The sequence below is a fragment of the Schistocerca piceifrons genome, chromosome 6 (assembly GCF_021461385.2).
Source record: "Schistocerca piceifrons isolate TAMUIC-IGC-003096 chromosome 6, iqSchPice1.1, whole genome shotgun sequence".
NCBI classification, from domain to species: domain Eukaryota; kingdom Metazoa; phylum Arthropoda; class Insecta; order Orthoptera; family Acrididae; genus Schistocerca; species Schistocerca piceifrons.
In genome coordinates this window covers 467,942,545-467,964,060 of record NC_060143.1, presented here as the reverse complement: position 1 = coordinate 467,964,060, position 21,516 = coordinate 467,942,545, and the positions used below count along the sequence as shown (strand labels likewise).

The following is a 21,516-nucleotide window of genomic DNA, read 5'->3' as shown; positions in this document are numbered from 1 at the left end:
TACGTTTTTGAAGAAAACAGTACTGTTAAAAATTCCCTTGAAGTAAGAGCCAAAATTAAATACTTTCAATTCTTGCTAATGGAAAATTCAAAATTATAAGGAATGTAGCAACCAGTCGCGGAAACGTAATTTATTTATCTTGTTGCAAATCGATTTCGACTGATATGTCACTATCGGTGCACCTTCCGAATCGATACATGCCGTAAGCAGAAGTACTGTCCTTGGCAGATTTCTATCACGAAGTGATGATATAAATCTGCCAAGGACAGTACTTCCACTTATTGCATGTATCGATTAGAAAGGTGCACCGATGGTGACATATCAGTGGAAATCGATTTGCAACAAGGTAAATAAATTATGTTTAAGCGACTGGGTGCTACATTCCTTATAATTTTATATTCCACGGTCGCTGCACAGAAAGGAAACCTTATGGAGCCCAACATTCAAAAATGGAAAATTTGTTTCTTTTGAGATGGTTAATTTATGTAGTAATATTCCAGTTCGGTGTACTATTAAAGTCAAAGAAGAACATCTTTTCCAACACAAGAGAACTAGTGTACAATATATTAGTGAGATCATTAACATATTACGCGAGGTATTCTTCTATAAATACTTCAGTTTTAAAGACGAAATTTTACAACACCCCGAAAGTATTGCGGTGGGTTGTTTTATAGCATATACTTTTGTCAACCACCTGAGGGACAGTTCGTCAAGAGTGTTTTGGATCCCCATCAGGTGGAGGAAATGGAAGACATCAAAGCAGTTCAGAGGCGAGCGAGTAGATTTGTTACCGGCATGCTCGATCAACACGCGAGTGTTACAGGGATGCTTCGGAACTGAAAATCTCAGCAGGGAAGACGACGTTCTTTTTGTGAAACACTATTCAGAAAATTTAGAGTACCGGCATCTGAAGGCGACTGAATAACGATTCTACTGACGTGAACTTATACACTACTGGCCATCGAAATTGCTACACCACGAAGATGACGTGCTACAGACGCGAAATTTAACCGACAGGAAGAATATGCTGTGGTATGCAAATGATTAGCTCTTCAGAGCATTCACACAAGGTTGACGCCGGTGGCGACACCTACAACGTGCTGACATGATGAAAGTTTCCAACCCATTTCTCATACACAAACAGCAGTTGACAAGCGTTGCCCGTTGTTGTGATGCCTTGTATAAAGGGTAGAAAAGCGTACCATCACGTTACCGACTTTGATAAAGGTCGGATTGTAGCCTATCGCGATTGCGGTTTATCGTATCGCGATTTTGCTGCTCGCGTTGGTCGATATCCAATGACTGTTAGCAGAATATGGAATCGGTGGGTTCAGGAAGGTAATACGGGACGCTGTGCTGGAACCCAATGGCCTCGTATCACTAGCAGTCGAGATGACAGGCATCTTATCCGCATGGCTGTAACGGATCGGAGTCAACAGATGGGAACGTTTGCAAGACAACAACCACCTTCAGGAACAGTTCGACGACGTTTGCAGCAGGATGACGTATCAGCTCGGAGAACATGGCTGCGGTTACCCTTGACGATGCATCACAGACAGGAGTGTCTGCGATGGTGTACTCAACGACGAACCTAGGTGCACGAATGGAAAAACTTCATTTTTTCGGATGAATCCAGGTTCTGTTTACGGCATCATGATGGTCGCATCCGTGTTTGGCGACATCGCGGTGAACGCACACTGGAAGCGTGTATTCGTCATCGCCATACTGGCGTATCACCCGGCGTGATGGTATGGGGTGCCATTGGTTACACGTCTCGTTCACCTCTTGTTCGCATTGATGGCACTTTGAACAGTGGACGTTACATTTCAGATGTGTTACGACCCAGGCTCTCCCTTCATTCGATCCCTGCGAAACCCCACATTTGAGCAGGATAATGCACGACCGTATGTTGCAGGTCCTGTACGGGCCTTTCTGGATACAGAAAATGTTCGACTGCTGCCCTGGCCAGCCCATTCTCCAGATCTCTCATCAACTGAAAACGTCTCGTCAATGGTGGCCGAGCAACTGGCTCGTCACAATACGCCAGTCACTACTCTTGATGAACTGTGGTATCGTGTTGAAGCTGCATGGGCAGCTGTACCTGTACACGCCATCCAAGCTCTGTTTGACTCAATGCCCAGGCGTATCAAGGCCGTTATTACGGCCAGAGGTGGTTGTTTTGGGTACTGATTTCTCAGGATCTATGCACCCAAATTGCGTGAAAGTGTAATCACATGTCAGTTCTCGTATAATATATTTTTCGAATGAATACCCGTTTATCATCTGCGTTTCCTGTTGGTCTAGTAATTTTAATGGCCAGTAGTGTATTTCACGAAAGGACCACGAATATGAGACTAAAAAAATTAGGGCTCCTACTGCGATATAGAGACAGGCGGTTTTTCTCGCTGTTTTTTGCGAGTGAAGCAGGAAACGAAATGGTCAGTAACAGTCAAGGTACCCTCCGCCACGCAATATACAGCAGCTTCCTGAGTACTTACGTAGACTTTCTTAGTATCACCAAGGCCGCTGATACATTAACCATTTATAGGTCAAAGCGATAAATCCCACCACAGTTGCTAAAACTGACCTAATGTTTTGTTACCGCCAGCAGATGAATGTAGGAAAGGACCTGAACTGAGAAGTCCTTTGTCGTAGGCACGTCTGAGCCAGATAAGGCAGAAGTGCACAAGCTGCTTGAGCTGCAGCCAGCACACTCGGCCCGCATCTCTTCCACGAGGGAGGCGTTTTCAGGCTGCACGGACGAGGGAGGGCATTCTTGCGGCGGTCCATTCACTAAGAATGGCGCGCCTCCGCATTCAGGCCCGCGGGCGCCATTGTCCCGCGCTGCGCTCCTCGCAGCATTGGATGCTCCTAGAGGCGGTTCAGGGGTGCGTTTCTGCCCCATCTCACCGGCTCAGTCTGTTCCACACCTTGAGGTATTCGTGTGAACTGAAGCTGTGGGTGATCTAAGATTTGGCAAAAAGTCCTACGAAGCAGCTCTACTCCGATCACTCGTGTTCTTTTCACTCTAAAGTCTTTCCCGTTGAGTGATACTTCCCTGTTCTTCCAGTTTCCTGCCACTCTTCCCACTTTATCGTCGCTCTACGTCTGTATACACTAACACTCCTGATCATAAAGCTGCAACATTATGAAAGGGACTTGACACAAACGCGAGATTGCCATGAAGTATTACGTAAAGTACACTACCGGCCATTAAAATTGCTACACTAAGAAGAAATGCAGATGATAAACGGGTATTCATTGGACAAATATATTATACTAGAACTGACATGTGATTACATTTTCACGCAATTTCGGTGTATAGATCCTGAGAAATCAGTACCCAGAACAAACACCTCTGGCCGAAATAACGGCCTTGATACGCCTGGGCATTGAGTCAAACAGTGCTTGTTTGGCGTGCACAGGTACAGCTGCCCATGCAGCTTCAACACGATACCACAGTTCATCAAAAGTAGTGACTGGCGTATTGTGACGAGCCAGTTGTTCGGCCACCGTTGACCAGACGTTTCAGTTGGTGATAGATCTGGAGAATGTGCTGGCCTGGGCAGCAGTCGAACATTTTCTGTATCCAGAAAGGCCCGTACAGGACCTGCAATATGCGATCGTGCATTATCCTGCTGAAATATAGGGTTTCGCAGGGATCGAATGAAGGGTAGAGCTACCGGTCGTAAAACATCTGAAATGTAACGTCCACGGTTCAAAGTGCCGTCAATGCGAACAAGAGCTGACCGAGACGTGTAACCGATGGCACCCCACACCATCACGCCAGTATGGCGATGACGAGTACACGCTTCCAATGTGCGTTCACCGCGATGTCGCCAAACACTGATGCGACCATCATGATGCTGTAAACAGAACCTGGATTCATCCGAAAAAATAACGTTTTGCCATTCGTGCACCAGGTTCGTCGTCGAGTACACCATCGCAGGCGCTCCTGTCTGAGATGCAGCGTCAAGGGTAACCGCAGCCATGGTATCCGAGCTGACAGACCATGCTGCTGCAAACGTCGTCGAACTGCTCGTGCATATGGTTGTTGTCTTGCAAACGTCCCCATCTGTTGGCTCAGGGATCGAGACGTAGGTGCACGGTCCGTTACAGCCATGCGGATAAGATGCCTGTCATCTCGACTGCTAGTGATACGAGGCCGTTGGGATCCAGCACGGTGTTCCGTATTACCCTCCTGAACCCACCGATTCAATATTATGCTAACAGTCATTGGATCTCTACCAACGCGAGCAGCAATGTCGCTATACGATAAACCGCAATTGCGATAGGCTACAATCCGACCTTTATCAGTGTCGGAAACGTCATGGTACGCATTTCTCCTCCTTACACGAGGCATCACAACAACGTTTCACCAGGCAACGCCGGTCAGCTGCTGTTTGTGTATGAGAAATCGTTTGGAAATTTCCTGATGTCAGCACGTTGTAGATTCGCCACCGGCGTCAACCTTGTGTGAATGCTCTGAAAAGCTAATCATCTGCATATCACAGCATCTTCTTCCTGTCGGTTAAATTTCGCGTCTGTAGCACGTCATCTTCGTGTTGTAGCAATTTTAATGGCCAGTAGTGTAGATAGTAGTAACGCCATCTACGAGGTGTGTCAAAAAATAACGAGACTGACAACACTTGAGCGACCTGACAACGCTGTGTCGTTCTGTTTGTGCAGACCGCTGTGTTCTTCCCTTCCAGAGCCTCGGTCCCGTTGCAGTTCCGTAAAGCCATCACGTAATTTTTGGGAGCACCATTAGTGAAGTTGTATTATTCTTATGTATGTTACTAAAGAGGAAATGTGGAAATTAGAGCAACGTTATGTCATAAAATTGTGTGTTAAATTTGGGGAATCCGCGTGTGTGACCTTTGAAAAATTGAATCAGCTCTATGCGAAACATTTCGTATCAACAGCGCGAGTGTTTCGCTGACACAAACCATTTTTGGAAGACCGAGATTAGGCTGAAGAAGATCCTCACTCAGGCAGATCCTCAGCTTAAAAATGGCGAAAACGTCGAGCTCGTGTGACCTGTTAAACGTAAACACTGTCACCGTGCAGCAAATTTTGATCAGAGTCATGCACATGCGATAGGTTCGTGCCAAAATGGCACAGAAAAACCTCACAACTGATAAGATAGAGAATGGAAGACGAGAGTGCGTTGATTTTCTTGAAAGGACTGCAAAGACCATGAGTGGTTCAGATCTGTGATCATAGGTGATGAATCCTTGATTCTTCAGCAAGATCCTGAGCCAAAGCGCCAAAGCGAGGAGTGGCGCATTGAGATATCTCCTCGATCGAAAAGTGCTCGAATAAGCAAATGAAAGATCAAAACAATGTCGAACAGTAGGCGTATCGTGCATAACGAATTTGTTCCTCCATGAGAAACTTTCAACCAAGTGTTTTACGAAGATGTCCCTGAAACGCTAGGGAAGGGTTGAATCGAGTGAGATTCTACACTGCAGACAAGTGAATGCTGCATCGTCACAACTGCCCATGCCACACGGCCACTTCCATCACGGAATTTTTTACCTCAAAAAAATGGTTCAAATTGCTCTAAGCACTATGGGATTTAATATCTGAGGTCATCAGTCCCCTAGACTTAGAACTACTTAAACATAACTAACCTAAGGATATCACACACATCCATGCCTCAGGCAGGATTCGAACCTGTGACGTAGCAGCAGCGCAGTTCCGGACTGAAGCGCATAGAACCGCTCTGTCACAGCAGCCGGCTTTTACCTCAAAAGCTCCTGTAACCTTTTCACCTCATTTGAGTCCTTGTGACCTTTTTCTTTTGCCGAATTGAAAAATATCTTAAAAGGACGTCATTTGCGGCCTCTAGAGAACGTTCAAAAGAATGCGACCGACATGTTAAAGGCCCTACCAACTGAAGCTTCTCAGCGCTGCTACTAAGACTGGAGACAATGATTTCGCCAGTGTAAACCTGCCGAAGGGAACTACTTTGAACGGGAAAATATTGTTGTTTAAAAAAAGAAAAACCAAAATAAAAACGTTTTTAGATAAAAAATCATTCTCTTTACTTTTCTCGCACACCTCGTATTTTGTCCAAGTATACAGGAAATGACAAAGCAGTTGATTTCTCTTACAGAAATGGAATTTGAATCCCGTTTCTAAGAAGATCGTGTTATGTCTCCTGCAAGAAGGAGAGATTTATAGGAATTCTGCAGGAGCTGGAACGTGGGCAGTCGAGACTCCAGTTTATCATTCTGCGATATTGCTATTAGTGTAGGTTTTCATCCCACAACTAGCATGCAAATATCGATTCGAAGTTTTTAGGAGGGGTATGCTCAACTCCATACTAGATGTCAGTGGCCCCATATGACTAGTGCCCGGGAGAACAGACGTGTTGTTCGCTTGGCTGTTCAGGAGTATAGAACTACGGAATTTACCTTAAGTCGCGTAGTTAGCTAGTTAATTTCATGTTGTATGGATCACTTCGCACGATGAATCGTAATGATGTGGAAGGAGTCATTTTACGATCACATCACAACGTAATCTGTACTTATGGCTACATGCTGAATATTTGTTTTTTCCTTTAATTTTTCATTTATTAAGAAAAATAATATACAGATGTCAGCTAATAGTTCCTACTACCACCTTTTGTTGTTGTCGTGGTCTTCAGTCCGAAGACTGGTTTGATGTAGCTCTCCATGCTGCTCTATCCTGTGCGAGCCTCTTAATCTTCGAATAACTACGGCAATCTATAACTTTCTCAATCTGCTTACTGTATTCATTTCTCGACGATTTTTAGCGTCCACGCATCCCTCCAATACAAACTGGTGATCCTTTGTGATGTAAAGTTGTGCCAGAAATTTCTTGTCTCTCCAACTATGGTCAGTATTTCCTCATTAGTCGCTTGATCGATCCATCCAATCTTCAGCTATTACCTGTAACGCCACATTTCGAAAGCTTCTATTCTCTCTTTATCTTAACTGTTTATCGTCCATGTTTCACTTCCATACATGGCCACACACATGATTTTCTTGCCATTCCCAGTCTACAATTTATATCCTCTCTACTTGGGACATCATCAGTTATTTTGCTGCCCAAATAGCAATCCTCATCTGTGACATTCCGTTATCCTTGATTTGCATTTGTTGGTGTTCATCTTATCTCCACCTTTCAAGACCGTTCGACTACTCTTCGTAAACCTTTGCTGTCTCTGACAGAATTACAATGTCATCAGCAAACCTTAAAAGTTTTATTTCTTCTCCCACAACTTTGATTCGTTCTCCAAATCTTTCTTTGGTTTCCTTTACTGCTTTTTCAGGGTACAGACTGAATGACATCAGGGGCACGATATTACCCTGTCTCACTCCAATCTCAGCCCCTGCTACCATTTTATGCCCCTCGACTCTTATAACAGCCGTCTGGTTTCTGTAAGATTTGTAAACAGGCCTTCATTCCCTGTATTTTACCCCTGCTACCTTCAGAATTTTAAAGAGAATATTCCAATAACGTTGTCAAAAGTTTTCTCCAGGTTTACAAATGCTATAAATGTAGACTGGCCTATCCTTAACCTATCTTCTAAGGCACATCGTAGGGTCAATTTTGACTCGTGTGTTTCTACATTTCTCCGGAGTACAAAACGATCATCCCTGAGGGCGGCTCCTACCAGTTTTTCCATGTTTCTGTAAAGAATTCGTGTTAATCTTTTGCAGCCAAGATTTATTGAAATGATACTTCGTAATTTTCACACACGTCAGCACCTGCTTTCTTTTGAATTGGACTTACTACTTTCTTCTTGAAGATTGATAGTATTCCGCCTGTCTCATACATCTTGTATACCATGTGAAAGAGTTTTGTCATGGTTCGCTCTCACAAGGCTGTCAATAGTTCTGACGGAATGGCGTCTACCCTCAGTGCCTTGCTTTGACTTACATCTTTCAGCACCCTGTCAAATTCTTATCGCAGTATCATATCTACCATATCATCTTCGCCTACGTCAACTTCCCTTTCCATAACATTGCTTTCAAGTTCATTTCCCTTGCCATCCATGTGGATGGATGGCCTGAGGGCTTCCTTGCAACAGTTATGATACCAATAGAGAAAAAGAGTAACACCAAAAAATGTGAAGAGCATACGATCATCAGTCTAATTTTTCATACAGCTAAGGTCTGAGTCCCCCCATGAACCATGGACCTTGCCGTTGGTGGGGAGGCTTGCGTGCCTCAGCGATACAGATGGCCGTACCGTAGGTGCAACCACAATGGAGGGTTATCTGTTGAGAGGCCAGACAAACATGTGGTTCCTGAAGAGGGGCAGCAGCCTTTTCAGTAGTTGCAGGGGCAACAGTCTGGATGATTGACTGATCTGGCCTTGTAACATTAACCAAAACGGCCTTGCTGTGCTGGTACTGCGAACGGCTGAAAGCAAGGGGAAACTACAGCCGTAATTTTTCCCGAGGACATGCAGCTTTACTGTACTATTAAATGATGATGGCGTCCTCTTGGGTAAAATATTCCGGAGGTAAAATAGTCCCTCATTCGGATCTCCGGGCGGGGTCTACTCAAGAGGACGTCGTTATCAGGAGAAAGAAAACTGGCGTTCTACGGATCGGAGCGTGGAATGTCAGATCCCTTAATCGAGCAGGTAGATTAAAAGATTTAAAAAGGGAAATGGATAGGTTAAAGTTAGATATAGTGGAAATTAGTGAAGTTCGTTGGCAGGAGGAACAAGACTTTTGGTCAGATGATTACAGGGTTATAAATACAAAATCAAATAGGGGTAATGCAAGAGTAGGTTTAATAAAGAATAAAATAATAGGTGTGCGGGTTAGCTACTACAAACAGCATAGTGAACGCATTATTGTGGCCAAGATAGACACAAAGCCCATGCCTACTACAGTAGTACAAGTTTATATGCCAACTAGCTCTGCAGATGATGAAGAAATAGATGAAATGTATGACGAGATAAAAGAAATTATTCAGGTAGTGAAGGGAGACGAAAATTTAATAGTCATGGGTGACTGGAATTCGTCAGTAGGAAAAGGGAGAGAAGGAAACATAGTAGGTGAATATGGATTGGGGGGAAGAAATGAAAGAGGAAGTCGCCTTGTAGAATTTTGCACAGAGCGTAACTTATAGCTAACACTTGGTTCAAGAATCATAAAAGAAGGTTGTATACCTGGAAAAATTCTGGAGATACTAAAAGGTATCAGATAGCTTATATAATGGTAAGACAGAGATTTAGGAACCAGGTTTTAAATTGTAAGACATTTCCAAGGACAGATGTGGATTCTGACCACAATCTATTGGATATGAACTGCAGATTGAAACTGAAGAAACTGCAGAAAGGTGGGAACTTAAGGAGATGGGACCTGGATAAGCTGAAAGAACCAGAGGTTATAGAGAGTTTCAGGGAGAGCATAAGGGAACAATTGACAGGAATGGGGGAAGGAAATACAGTAGAAGAAGAGTGGGTAGCTCTGAGGGATGAAGTAGTGAAGGCAGCAAACGATCAAGTAGGTAAAAAGACGAGGGCTAATAGAAATCCGTGGGTAACAGAAGAAATATTGAATTTAATTGATGAAAGGAGAAAATATAAAAATGCAGTAAATGAAGCAGGCAAAAAGGAATACAAACGTCTCAAAAATGAGATCGACAGGAAGTGCAAAATGGCTAAGCAGGGATGGCTAGAAGACAAATGTAAGGATGTAGAGGCTTGTCTCACTAGGGGTAAGATAGATACTGGCTACAGGAAAATTAAAGAGATCTTTGGAGAGATGAGAACCACTTCTATGAATATCAAGAGCTCAGATGGAAACCCAGTTCTAAGCAAAGAAGGGAAGGCAGAAAGGTGGAAGGAGTATATAGAGGGTTTATACAAGGGCGATGTACTTGAGGACAATATTATGGAGATGGAAGAGGATGTAGATGAAGACGAAATGGGAAATAAGATACTGCGTGAAGAGTTTGACAGAGCACTGAAAGACCTGAGTCGAAACAAGGCCCCGGGAGTAGACAAAATTCCATTAGAACTACTGATGGCCTTGGGAGAGCTAGTCATGACAAAACTCTACCATCTGGTGAGCAAGATGTATGAGACAGGCGAAATACCCTCAGACTTCAGGAAGAATATAATAATTCCAATCCCAAAGAAAGCAGGTGTTGACAGATGTGAAAATTACCGAACTATGAGTTTAATAAGTCACAGCTTACGACTTATCTTAGAAGAAAGTTTAAGAAAAGGCAAATCTACGTCTCTAGCATTTGTAGACTTAGAGAAAGCTTTTGACAATGTTAACTGGAATACTCTCTTTCAAATTCTGAAGGTGGCAGGGGTAAAATACAGGGAGCGAAAGGCTATTTACAATTTGTACAGAAACCAGATGGCAGTTATAAGAGTCGAAGGGCATGAAAGGGAAGCAATGGTTGGGAAAGGAGTGAGACAGGGTTGTAGCCTCTCCCCGATGTTATTCAATCTGTATATTGAGCAAGCAGTAAAGGAAACAAAAGAAAAATTCGGAGTAGGTATTAAAATTCATGGAGAAGAAGTAAAAACTTTGACGTTCGCCGATGACATTGTAATTCTGTCAGAGACAGCAAAGGACTTGGAAGAGCAGTTGAACGGAATGGATAGTGTCTTGAGAGGAGGATATAAGATGAACATCAACAAAAGCAAAACGATGATAATGGAATGTAGTCAAATTAAATCGCGTGATCCTGAGGGAATTAGATTAGGAAATGAGACACTTAAAGTAGTAAAGGAGTTTTGCTGTTTAGGGAGGAAAATAACTGATGATGGTCGAAGTAGAGAGGATATAAAATGTAGACTGACAATGGCAAGGAAATCGTTTCTGAAGAAGAGAAATTTGTTAACATCGAGCATAGATTTAAGTGACAGGAAGTCCTTTCTGAAAGTCCTTGTATGGAGTGTGGCCATGTACGGAAGTGAAACATGGACGATAACTAGTTTGGACAAGAAGAGAATAGAAGCTTTCGAAATGTGCTGCAACAGAAGAATGCTGAAGATAAGGTGGGTAGATCACGTAACTAATGAGGAGGTATTGAATAGGATTGGGGAGAAGAGAAGTTTGTGGCACAACATTACTAGAAGAAGGGATCGGTTGGTAGGACATGTTTTGAGGCATCAAGGGATCACAAATTTAGCATTGGAGGGCAGCGTGGAGGGTAAAAATCGCAGAGGGAGACCAAGAGATGAATACACTAAGCAGATTCGGAAGGATGTAGGTTGCAGTAAGTACTGGGAGATGAAGAAGCTTGCACAGGATAGAGTAGCATGGAGAGCTGCATCAAACCAGTCTCAGGACTGAAGACACAACAACAAGGTTTGAGTGTTGAATAGGAGGCTATATGGCAAGCTGGACAGTAGGATTGCAGATGAGCAATTCGGATTTAGAAGAGGAAAAGTAACAAGTGATGCTATTTATCTCTTCAGCACTGTAGGGGAAAGATATATGGAAAAAGGTAGATAAATGTTTGCTGTTTTTATAGATTTAGGAAAGGCTTTTGGCAGATTTTAGTGGAACAAGCTGATGGATATTTTAAAGATGAAAGGAGTAGATTGGAAAGAGAGAGGACTTATACAGAATCTATATTTGCACCAGAAAGTAAGGATAAGGATTTGAAATGAAATGTCATAAGGGAGCAGCATTGGACGAGGTGTTAGACAAGGTTGCTGCCTTTCCCGACTGTTTTTTAATGCGTACCTCGAAGAGATTATTGCGAAAGGCCTGCATGGGAAAAGAGCAATATCTATAGGTGGAAAGAGCATAGAATGTATAAGATTTGCTGATGACATGGTGTTAGTGCGAGAAAGTGAGCGGACTGTGACTAACATGCTGAAAGATCTGAATGATACTTGTGTGGAATATGAGATGCAAATAAACACAGCAGAAACAAAGAGTATGGTCATTAGTACAAGACGCAGACTGTCCAGTATTAAAATAGGATAAGCTACCATTAGCCAAGTAAGTGCATTTAAATAACTTGGAAGCACAATAACTGAAGACTTGAGATGTCACCAGGAGCTGAAAACTCGAACTGCCATAGCGAAGGAGGCATTCGACAGAAAGAGGAAGCTGTTACGTGACAAATTAGATAATGGGCGAAGGAAAAGGCTGGGCAAATGTTTTGACTGCAGTATGGCACTATATGGGGCAGAAGCAGAGACGCTGAGACGAGAGGATGAAAATATGTTAGAAGCATTTGAGATGTGAATGTGGAGGAGAATGGAGAGGATATGCTGGATGCAAAGAATAAGTAATGAAAGAATATTGGAAAAGGTTGATGAGAGAAGATGTCTGTTGAAGGTTATAAGAGAAAGGAAAAACAACTGGTTGCAACATTCATTGAGAGGGGAGTGCTTGCTAGCAGATGCTATGGAAGGACTGGTTTGTGGGAGAAGACTGAGAGGAAGAGGGAGATACAATAAGATAGATGGCATAAAGGGAAGAGGAAATTATGCGGACCTGAAGAGGATGGCAGAATACCGGACAGCCTGGAGAAGCGAAAACCTGCATTTTGGCAGAACACTAATGATGATGATGAATGTCATATTTACTTTTCGTTTTTCATCTTCTCATTCGGAATTTTGTTCTAGCGATTGTCACTGTTATCATGTATTAAATACACTTTAATTTCTTCTGTTCCATCACATTATATTTGTTTGACTTACAATCTCTTCTTTCGTTTAAATTGTCTTTTGCCCAAAGTACAATAAAAAGTTATGTTTTAAGTGATTGTGTGACGATCATCACCCAAAAAATGTACATCTCGTAACTAGAATTACGTTTATGACAATACTAAATAACCAATATAATCAGGTTATTTCGTCTTTCAATTTTAACTGATCGATTAGCTTTTTGAAAAGTTTAAATATTATGATACATGAACAAAAATAATTTAAAATCGCATGTGCTTAGGTTCCATACGTAAAAAGAATTAAACGAAGAGAAAGTAACAGGAAAATTATAAAAAATAATTAAACTGATGCAACGAAGGATTTACGTTTCTGACAATACTAAATAATCAATATAATCAGATTATTTCGTCTTTCAATTTTAACTGATTGATTAGCTTTTTGAAAAGTTTAAATATTATGATACATGAACAATAATAATTTAAAATCGCATGCGCTTAGGTTCCATACGTAAAAAGAATTAAACGAGGAGAAAGTAACAGGAAAATTATAAAAATATTTAAACTGATGCAACGAAGGATTGGAAAAGAAAAATGGCATTTAATAAAGTTAACTGAACAAAAATAATGATAGAAGACGTATCGATAAAGAATGAAAAATAAAAGATTCTAGAGCACATAAGGAGGTTCGAATCTACAACTTCTGCATAGGAAAAATGTATTTTAATCATTATGCTCAGGCACTAACGTGTGTCCATATATTATTTATATAGCTCTAGAGTATCAGGCAAAACTGTGAATTATATTTTCGTCGATAATTCGCAAACGACGGGTACCAGGGTGAATGACTGCAGGGTGCGATACCTGCGATCTTTACGTACATCATCGTGAAGATGGTTTCAAAAAAAAATCTACCCCACGCTTGGTGACTTATCGTTGTAAGTACGTTATGGTTACTGCGTTTGGAATTTCTTGAGTATATTCGAGGATGAGGTAACTTTTGACACTGATCGATACTTTTTATCTGCCTTCCCACGTCTCTTTTAATCAAGTCTGACAGTGGTACATTTCAGCCTGTCTGGGAATGTCAGCTGTGTTAGTGATGTCCGGCCGTGAGGAAGTGGGTGCATGGGGGACGGGGAGGGGTTCAAATGGTTCACATGGCTCTGAGCACTATGGGACTTAACTAGAACTTAGAACTACTTAAACCTAACTAACCTAAGGACATCACACACATCCATGCCCGAGGCAGGATTCGAACCTGCGACCGTAGCGGTCGCGCGGTTCCACACTGAAGCGCCTAGAACCGCTCGGCCACCACGGCCGCCAGGGGGAGGGGGTAAGTGCTCACCTGCTTGACGGTGCCGGCCTCCTGCTCGGCCTTCACCTGGCTGATCTTGCGCAGCGACTCCCGGTGCTGGCCAGCACCGTTGAGGGCGGCGCCGCCCCCGCTGGCGACGCATCCACCGCCGCCTCCGCCCCCGCCACTGTTGACGACACACGAACCGCATCCGGCGGCCGCGCTGGGCCGAAGCGGCATGCTCTCCACCCGCCGGCACGAACCCATGTGTCGGCTGCAAACATATTTAAGCAGCAGCTAAACCAACACACGGGTATAGAGATCAGAAACTCTGCGCAAGGGGCCAAGCAAATTTAAACAGTAGTTTCTCATCGGCGTCACTACTATATTTGTATCGTAAAATACGAGGTTCACTCCAAAAGAAATGCACATTTTTTTTAAATCCATCTTTTATTCTACATGTTTGAAAGTTTTACAGTATGTAGATACGTCCTTTAGGAACAACATCTTCATTTCTCCACGTAATTTCCATCCCTCTTAACTGCCTTACGCCATCTTGGAACCAGCGGCTGTATACCCGCACGGTAAAATTCTGGACCAACATGTTGGAGCCACTGCTCGGCAGCGTGCACAAGGGAGTCATCAGCTTCAAACCTTGTTCCACGAAGAGAGTCTTTCAGTTTCGCAAAGAGATGATAGTCACTTGGAGCCAGGTCTGGACTGTAATACGGGCGTATCAGTATGGCCCATCCGAGTTTTGTGATCGCTTCCATGGTTTTTTGACTGACATGTGGCCGTGCATTGTCGTGCAACAGCAAAACATCCTGCTTTTGCCGATGTGGTCGAACACGACTCAGTCGGGCTTGAAGTTTCTTCAGTGTCGTCACATATGCATCAGAGTTTATGGTGGTTCCACTTGGCATCATGTCCATAAGCAAGAGTCCTTTGGACTCGAAAAACACCGTAGCCATAACTTTTCCAGCAGAAGGTGTGGTTTTGAATTTTTTTTTCTTGGGTGAGTTTGCATAATGCCGCTCCATTGATTGCCTCTTCGTCTCTGGTGAAAACTGATGGAGCCATGTTTGATCACCTGTCGCAATTCTCCCAAGAAATTCACCTCAACCGTTCTCGTATTATTCCAAACGTTCGCTGCATACTATTTTTCTTGTTTCTTTTTGAGTCTCTGTCAACATCCTGGGAACCCACCTGGCACAAACCTTTTTTAACGCCAACACTTTCAGTATTCTGCTAACACTTCCTTCCCCTATCTCAAAGTAGCGTGACAATTCGTTCACTGTGATGCGTCTGTCAGCATTCACCAATTCGTTAACTCTCTGCACATTGTCTGGAGTGTGTGCAGTACGAGGCCAGCCGCTGCGAGGACAATCGTTAATATTGCCAAGCCCGCTTTCATCACGTAACCTGCTTCCTCACCGACTATCTGTACTGCCATCGACAGCAGCATCTCCATATACCTTTTTCAACCTCTTGTAGATGTTTCCCACTGTCTCATTTTCACAACACAGGAATTCTATGACAGCACGTTGCTTCTGACGAACGTCAAGTTAGCAGCCATCTTGAAGACATGCTGTGACGGCACCACTCACGGGAACAGGTTTAACTAAGTTTGAAAACAAGCGAGAAGGATGTATCTACACACTGTAAGACTTTCACACATGCAGAATGAAAACTGTATTTTTAGAAAAATTGTGTTCATTTCTTTTGGAGTGGCCCTTGTACAACTCGCAGAGTCATCAAGGAGATTTTTAAGAACATTAACCAGCTGACTATCTCAGTGTGGAACTTTAAATTTTAGCTCAGGACGGAAGCCTGTGGAGGAGCTATGGGCCAAGTTTAAATTAACTGTTGTCCACCCCCAATGAACAGATACGCATCCAATAGAACACATCATGAGAGGCCCTTCAAGATATAGTGTCACTGAAAATAAACTTCTAAAGAAACTACGGCATAGTAGGTATAAAACAAAGCATAGGGCTATACAGTTGTGACCCAAAACATTATGACCAATTCCGTAATAGCTTGTTCCCCTTCTTTGGAACGAAATACATCACTGATTCTGCGTATCATGATCCGATAGTTTGCTGGTGGGTTTGTGGAGGTATGTGGCATTGGATGTCTCAAGTAATTCGCGTAAATAACGGGCCGCTGATTTGCGCATGCGGTAATGGCACCCGATAGCGAGCCAGATGGATTCCATAGGATTTACATTAGTCAAGTTTTGTCGCTGGCCGTTCAACACGAGTTCACTGTAAAGATCCTCAAACCAATGTACTACGGTTATGGCTCCAAGACACGGACGACTTCACTGCTGGAAGATGATATCGCCTTGGGGAAGACATCAAGCAGGAGGGGATGCAAGTGGATCGCAGCCGTCAGTGTCTTCGATGACTACCACAAGTCCTATACAAGCGCTGAAAATGTCTCTCATATCGTAATACTGCTCTTACCAGCCTGCGTCCGTAGCGCGCTGCACACCATCTACTTAGTGTAGCAAAAACGCGGGTCATCCGAACAGCCGATACGTTTCCATTGATCGAGGTTCGAATCGGGATGGTTCCATGACCACTGCAGTCGTAATTGACGTAGTCGTTTCATCAAGATCGCGTAGGGGTGGTCTATTGCGGATATTCAGGTCCAACAATGTACAATGAACGGTATGCTCTGAAACACTTGTCCGTCCACCAGCATTCTGCCCTTTCGGGACAGATGCCACAGATCTATCCTACTTTATGGAGCAGATAAGCCCCAGAACCACACGTTTCGTGGACGTCCGACCATATAGGGCCTAGTGGTAGTTTCACTGACCTATCTCTTTCCGTAGACCCTCACAGCACTAGCAGTTGAACTTTCGACCAGCTTGACACTTTTGGAGATACCCTTTCAATTATTCTGCGTAATAATGATCTGCCATTTTTCAAAGTCGCTTATCTCAATGGATTTCCACAGTTGCAACGTATACATTATGTAATCAAAAGTATCCGGTCACCTGGATGAAAATGACTTAAAAGTTCGTGGCGCCCTCCATCGGTAATGCTGTGGTGTTCGGTCATACTTAGCCTTAATGACAGCTTCCACTCTCGCAGGCATATTCAGTCACGTGCTGGAAGGTGTCCTGGGAAATGGCAGCCCATTCTTCACGGAGTGCTGCACTGAGGAGAGGTATCGATGTCGGTCGTACGAAGTCGGCGTTCCAAAACATCGCAGAGGTGTTGTACAGGATTCAGGTCAGGACTCGTAGGCCAGTCCATTACAGGGACGTTTATGACTTGTAACCACTCTACCACGAACCGTGCATTATGAACAGGTACCTGATCGTGTTGAAAGATGCAATCGCCATGCCCGATTTGCTCTTCAACAGTGGGAAGCAAGAAGGCGCTTAAAACATAGGTGTAGGCCTGTGCTGTGATAGTGCCACATAAAACAATTAGGGGTGCAAGCCCCTCCATGGAAAACACGATCACACCATAACACCAACGGCTCCGAATCTACCGTTGGCACTACACATTCTGGCAGATGACCTTCACCGGGCATTCGTCACACCCTCACTCTGCCATCGAATTGCCACTTTGTGTACCGTAATTCGTCACTCCACACAACGTTTTCCCACAGTTCAGCCGCCCAATATTTATGCTCCTTACACCAAGCGAGGCGTCGTTTGTCATTTACCGACGTGATGTGTGGCTTATGAGCAGCCGCTCGACCATGAAATCGAAGTTTTCACACATCCCGCATAACTGGCATAATACTTGCAGTGGATCCTGTTGCAGTTTGAAATTCCTGTGTGATGGTGTGGATAGATGTCTGCATATTACACATTACAACCCTCTTCAACTGACGAGGTCGGCCTGTATGCTTCTGTGCTGTACGTCCTGCATGTTTCCACTTCACTATCATATCGGAAACAGTGGACCTAGGGATATTTAGGAGTGTGGAAATCTCGCGTATAGGCGTATAACACAAGAGACACCCAATCACCTGACCACGTTCGTAGTCCGTGAGTACCGGGGAGCGCCCCATTCTGCTCTCTAGCGATGTCTAACGACTACTGAGGTCGCTGATGTCTAGTACCTGGCAGTAGGTGGCAGCGCAACGCACCTAAAATGAAAAACGTATGTTTTCATAGGTGTCCGGATACTTTTGATCACATAATGTGTCTTCACTAGGTGTTTCAGTTCAGATAAGAGACGATGAACAGAACGCTTTTGTCTGTCAAGAGAGCAATGCGTGAAGCCTTCAATGACTACCGTAGCACACTATTGTCATTTGACCTTTCACAAAATCCAAAGAATTTCTGGTCGTATGTCGAGGATGCTAGCGGCACCGTAATTGGTGTGCAGTCACACATGGACAGAAGTGTGGATGCTTGATATACGCTCAAAACCGATGACGGTGCGCTTCAGGCTTTATGGTTATCTCAATCGTGTTGTATGTCGACCATCTTCACAACAGAAACAGGTAACGTTTACCGAGCAGTGTGGGGCATTGGTTAGCAAACTGGACTCGCTTTCGGGAGGACACCGGGTCAAACTCGCGTCCAGCCATCCAGATACACGTTTTCGATGATTCCTCTAAATCGCACCAGGCAAATGCCGGAATGGTTTCTTTGAAAAGACACGGCCGATTTCCTTCCCCATCCTTGACACAATCCGGGCTTGTTTTCCGTCTCTAATGACTTCGATGTGGACCGGACGTCGAACCCTGTCTTCGTTCCTTTTCCTTTTAGGTAACTTTCATTTTGTGAATGTCATTGTCATATTTTCAACGCTTTTTGACATATATTCCGCGGATATTACTCCTGGCGCTTATGGTAGCTTAACCTGTACATTTATCTTTCATTGCATGTAAGTATGAGCAATATAACTCGTTCGGCAGTAAGTAACATTTTGTCGCGAAGAGGAAATGTATTTAACGTTCTACTAAATTTGTTCAAACACAAACAAAACTCGACAACAGTGAATGATACAGTTTCTCTACGACGTTTTCTGCGCCACGTTGTGAGGAGGTCTGCAGAAGATTGTGGAACGCGTCTCACATTCTGCGGGTTACAGTGACAAGTCAAGGTAACACACGGCAGCTGAGTTAGCGGACGAACCAGTCTTTTTCAGATAAAGTAAGAGCGGTCTTGATCGCTTAACTTTTTTAATGGTGACTGGTTTCGATCTCTTTATCAGATCATCCTCGGACCATGAATGTCTGCGGAGGCGGTGGCGCATGGCAATCCTTTTGTTTGTGGCTGGTGGTGTACTGCTGTCTTTTTCAGACTACCCATGATTAGTGACCGCAAAAAATGTGAAGGTATGAAAAGTGAAATAACATGCTGTAATTTTCATAACTGCCACATTATTTCTTTGTTTCTCACTAGACTGTGACATTATTTACTATTCTCCCCTATTTTTTTCATTTTTATTCTTTTGCAGTGACTAGCTGTTTCAATCTACCGAAGATCGGTAGCATCATCGGCTAACGTTCTCCGTCTTTTGCATGCTTCAAGAGGCAACAAATATTGATAACCCTTTGTACTCTAAGACAGCTGCCGCATCCAGCTGTTGCCTAACCATCACAATTTTCTCTTTACAGTGTTCTTTCATGTTACCTTGCATATCGTGTCTGCTTTGTTTAGTTAACATGTGTTAGAAAATACGTGTATTTATACTTTTGTTGAAGCCTTAGCTCTTCAAGATCCTAACTAATATATGCCCTTATCTATATCTACGCTGATGAGCGGAAGCTTTATGAATACCTGCTTAATAGCGTTTTGGTCCACCTTTGGAACACAATACAGCAGCAATTCTACTTGGTATGTATCTGAAAAGCCCTCAGTAGATTTCGATTCACCCATGATTATGAGATTTTCATATCCTTTTATCCAGTGAGTTGTGTATCCTTTGCCCTCTCATAATGGCTGTACCTCATTAAGGGCTTGTAATGTCGACATGTACACCAAAAGAATTATTTATGTGCTAGATTCTGGTGAGATTAATCCTGTACCCGAAGTGTTCACAATAACTAACTCTCTCCCCTACCATCCTATTGTGAAGATTACTACTTTCGTTGTGCTACTTTCTGCTCTTTTTTCGTTTCTTCCTCTTTTCCTGTTGTCTTTATCCGGTGTCTACACGAGATCGGCATGATAGCTATCGGAACTGGCATTTTTAATTATATAGGGTGACCGGATGTCCTTTCTCTCGCTACCCTCTTATCTACCGGAGCGGAATTTTAGTACTCCAGATGTCTTTATCGTTATACATGGCAAGATGCATAAATATTGTCTAAATGTCTCTGAATCGTGCACCTGAGACGGAACTTGGGTACTATCCGTATATTGACTTACAAGGGAACATTCCCAACTGTAAATAAACGATATTGATGAAACTTGGCGGGTGTGGAGACATGACTAAATAGTGCAATATGTATTTGTGTTTCGCCCGATTTCACTTTTAAGTGACGAAACACACCCAGAAAGGTAATTTAGCACTTTAGGTTTAGAGGGGATATCTGCGAAAGGAGGATATATAGAAAATGTTTTTCATATAGAAGTCGATATGTAGTTAATGTTTTCGAAAACTGTATAACAACATTCATTGCTATTCAAATTATTTACTCTACTTATATTTGATTTATGATTTAAACCGTTATTTTAGGTTTTGCATTCGTAATTTTTTTATTGTTTTTTAGCTTTACCATTTCACATTCACGCACTTTGCATATTGAAAATAATAAATAACTCATTATTATGAGAGAGAATAATTAGAATAACGGGAAACTGTAAATAAATGCTTAAAACATAACTATTTCTTACATCAACGCACATAAAATCACAGAATTTCCTCACTAACATACACGACGAAAAACACAGTATTCGTATAAAACAAAATTCAGCAGGATTTCGAATTGTCACGGGTGATTCTGTAAATATCCTGCAAAATGGTAAAACTAAAAAAAAAACAATAAAAACCATGTACGTGAAAAGTAAAAAAGAATTTAAAACATAAAACAAATATAAGTAAAACGAATAATTAGAACAGTAATGAATGTTTAGATACTTTAATTAGGCACAGATTATTTTCCAAAAAATTTGGAAATTTGCGGTAAGTTCCTATGGGACCAAACTGCTCAGGTCATCGGTCCCTAGCCGGCCGTTGTGGCCGATTGGTTCTAGGCGCTTCTGTCTGGAACCGCGCGATCGCTACTGTCGCAGGTTTGAATCCTGCCTCGGGCATGGGTGTGTGTGATGTCCCTAGGTTAGTTAGGTTTAAGTAGTTCTAAGTTCTAGGGGACTGATGACCACAGATGTTAAGTCCTATAGTGCTCAGAGCCATTTGAACCATTTTTTTCATCGGCCCCTAGATTTACGTACTACTTAATCCAACTTAAACTAACTTACGCTAAGGACGACACACACGCTCATGCCCGAGGGAGGACACGAACCCCCGCGGGTTTTCCAAAAATTGTATTTCAGATAAATATTGGAAATTTGTGGTAAGTTCTATGGGACCAAACTGGTGAGGTCATTGGTCCCTAGGCTTACACACTGCTTAATCTATGGAAAACACACACATC

At 43.0% G+C, this 21,516-nt stretch overlaps 1 protein-coding gene across 1 annotated transcript in view; it reads right to left on the bottom strand.

Moving 5' to 3' along the window:
- LOC124803065 (pyroglutamylated RF-amide peptide receptor-like) overlaps positions 1–21,516 on the bottom strand; it is a 318,321-nt gene that overhangs the window by 45,232 nt on the left and 251,573 nt on the right. The window contains exon 4 of the mRNA XM_047264192.1: positions 13,987–14,209. Coding sequence (XP_047120148.1) covers positions 13,987–14,209 — 223 coding nt within the window. The remainder of the gene's footprint in view (positions 1–13,986; positions 14,210–21,516) is intronic.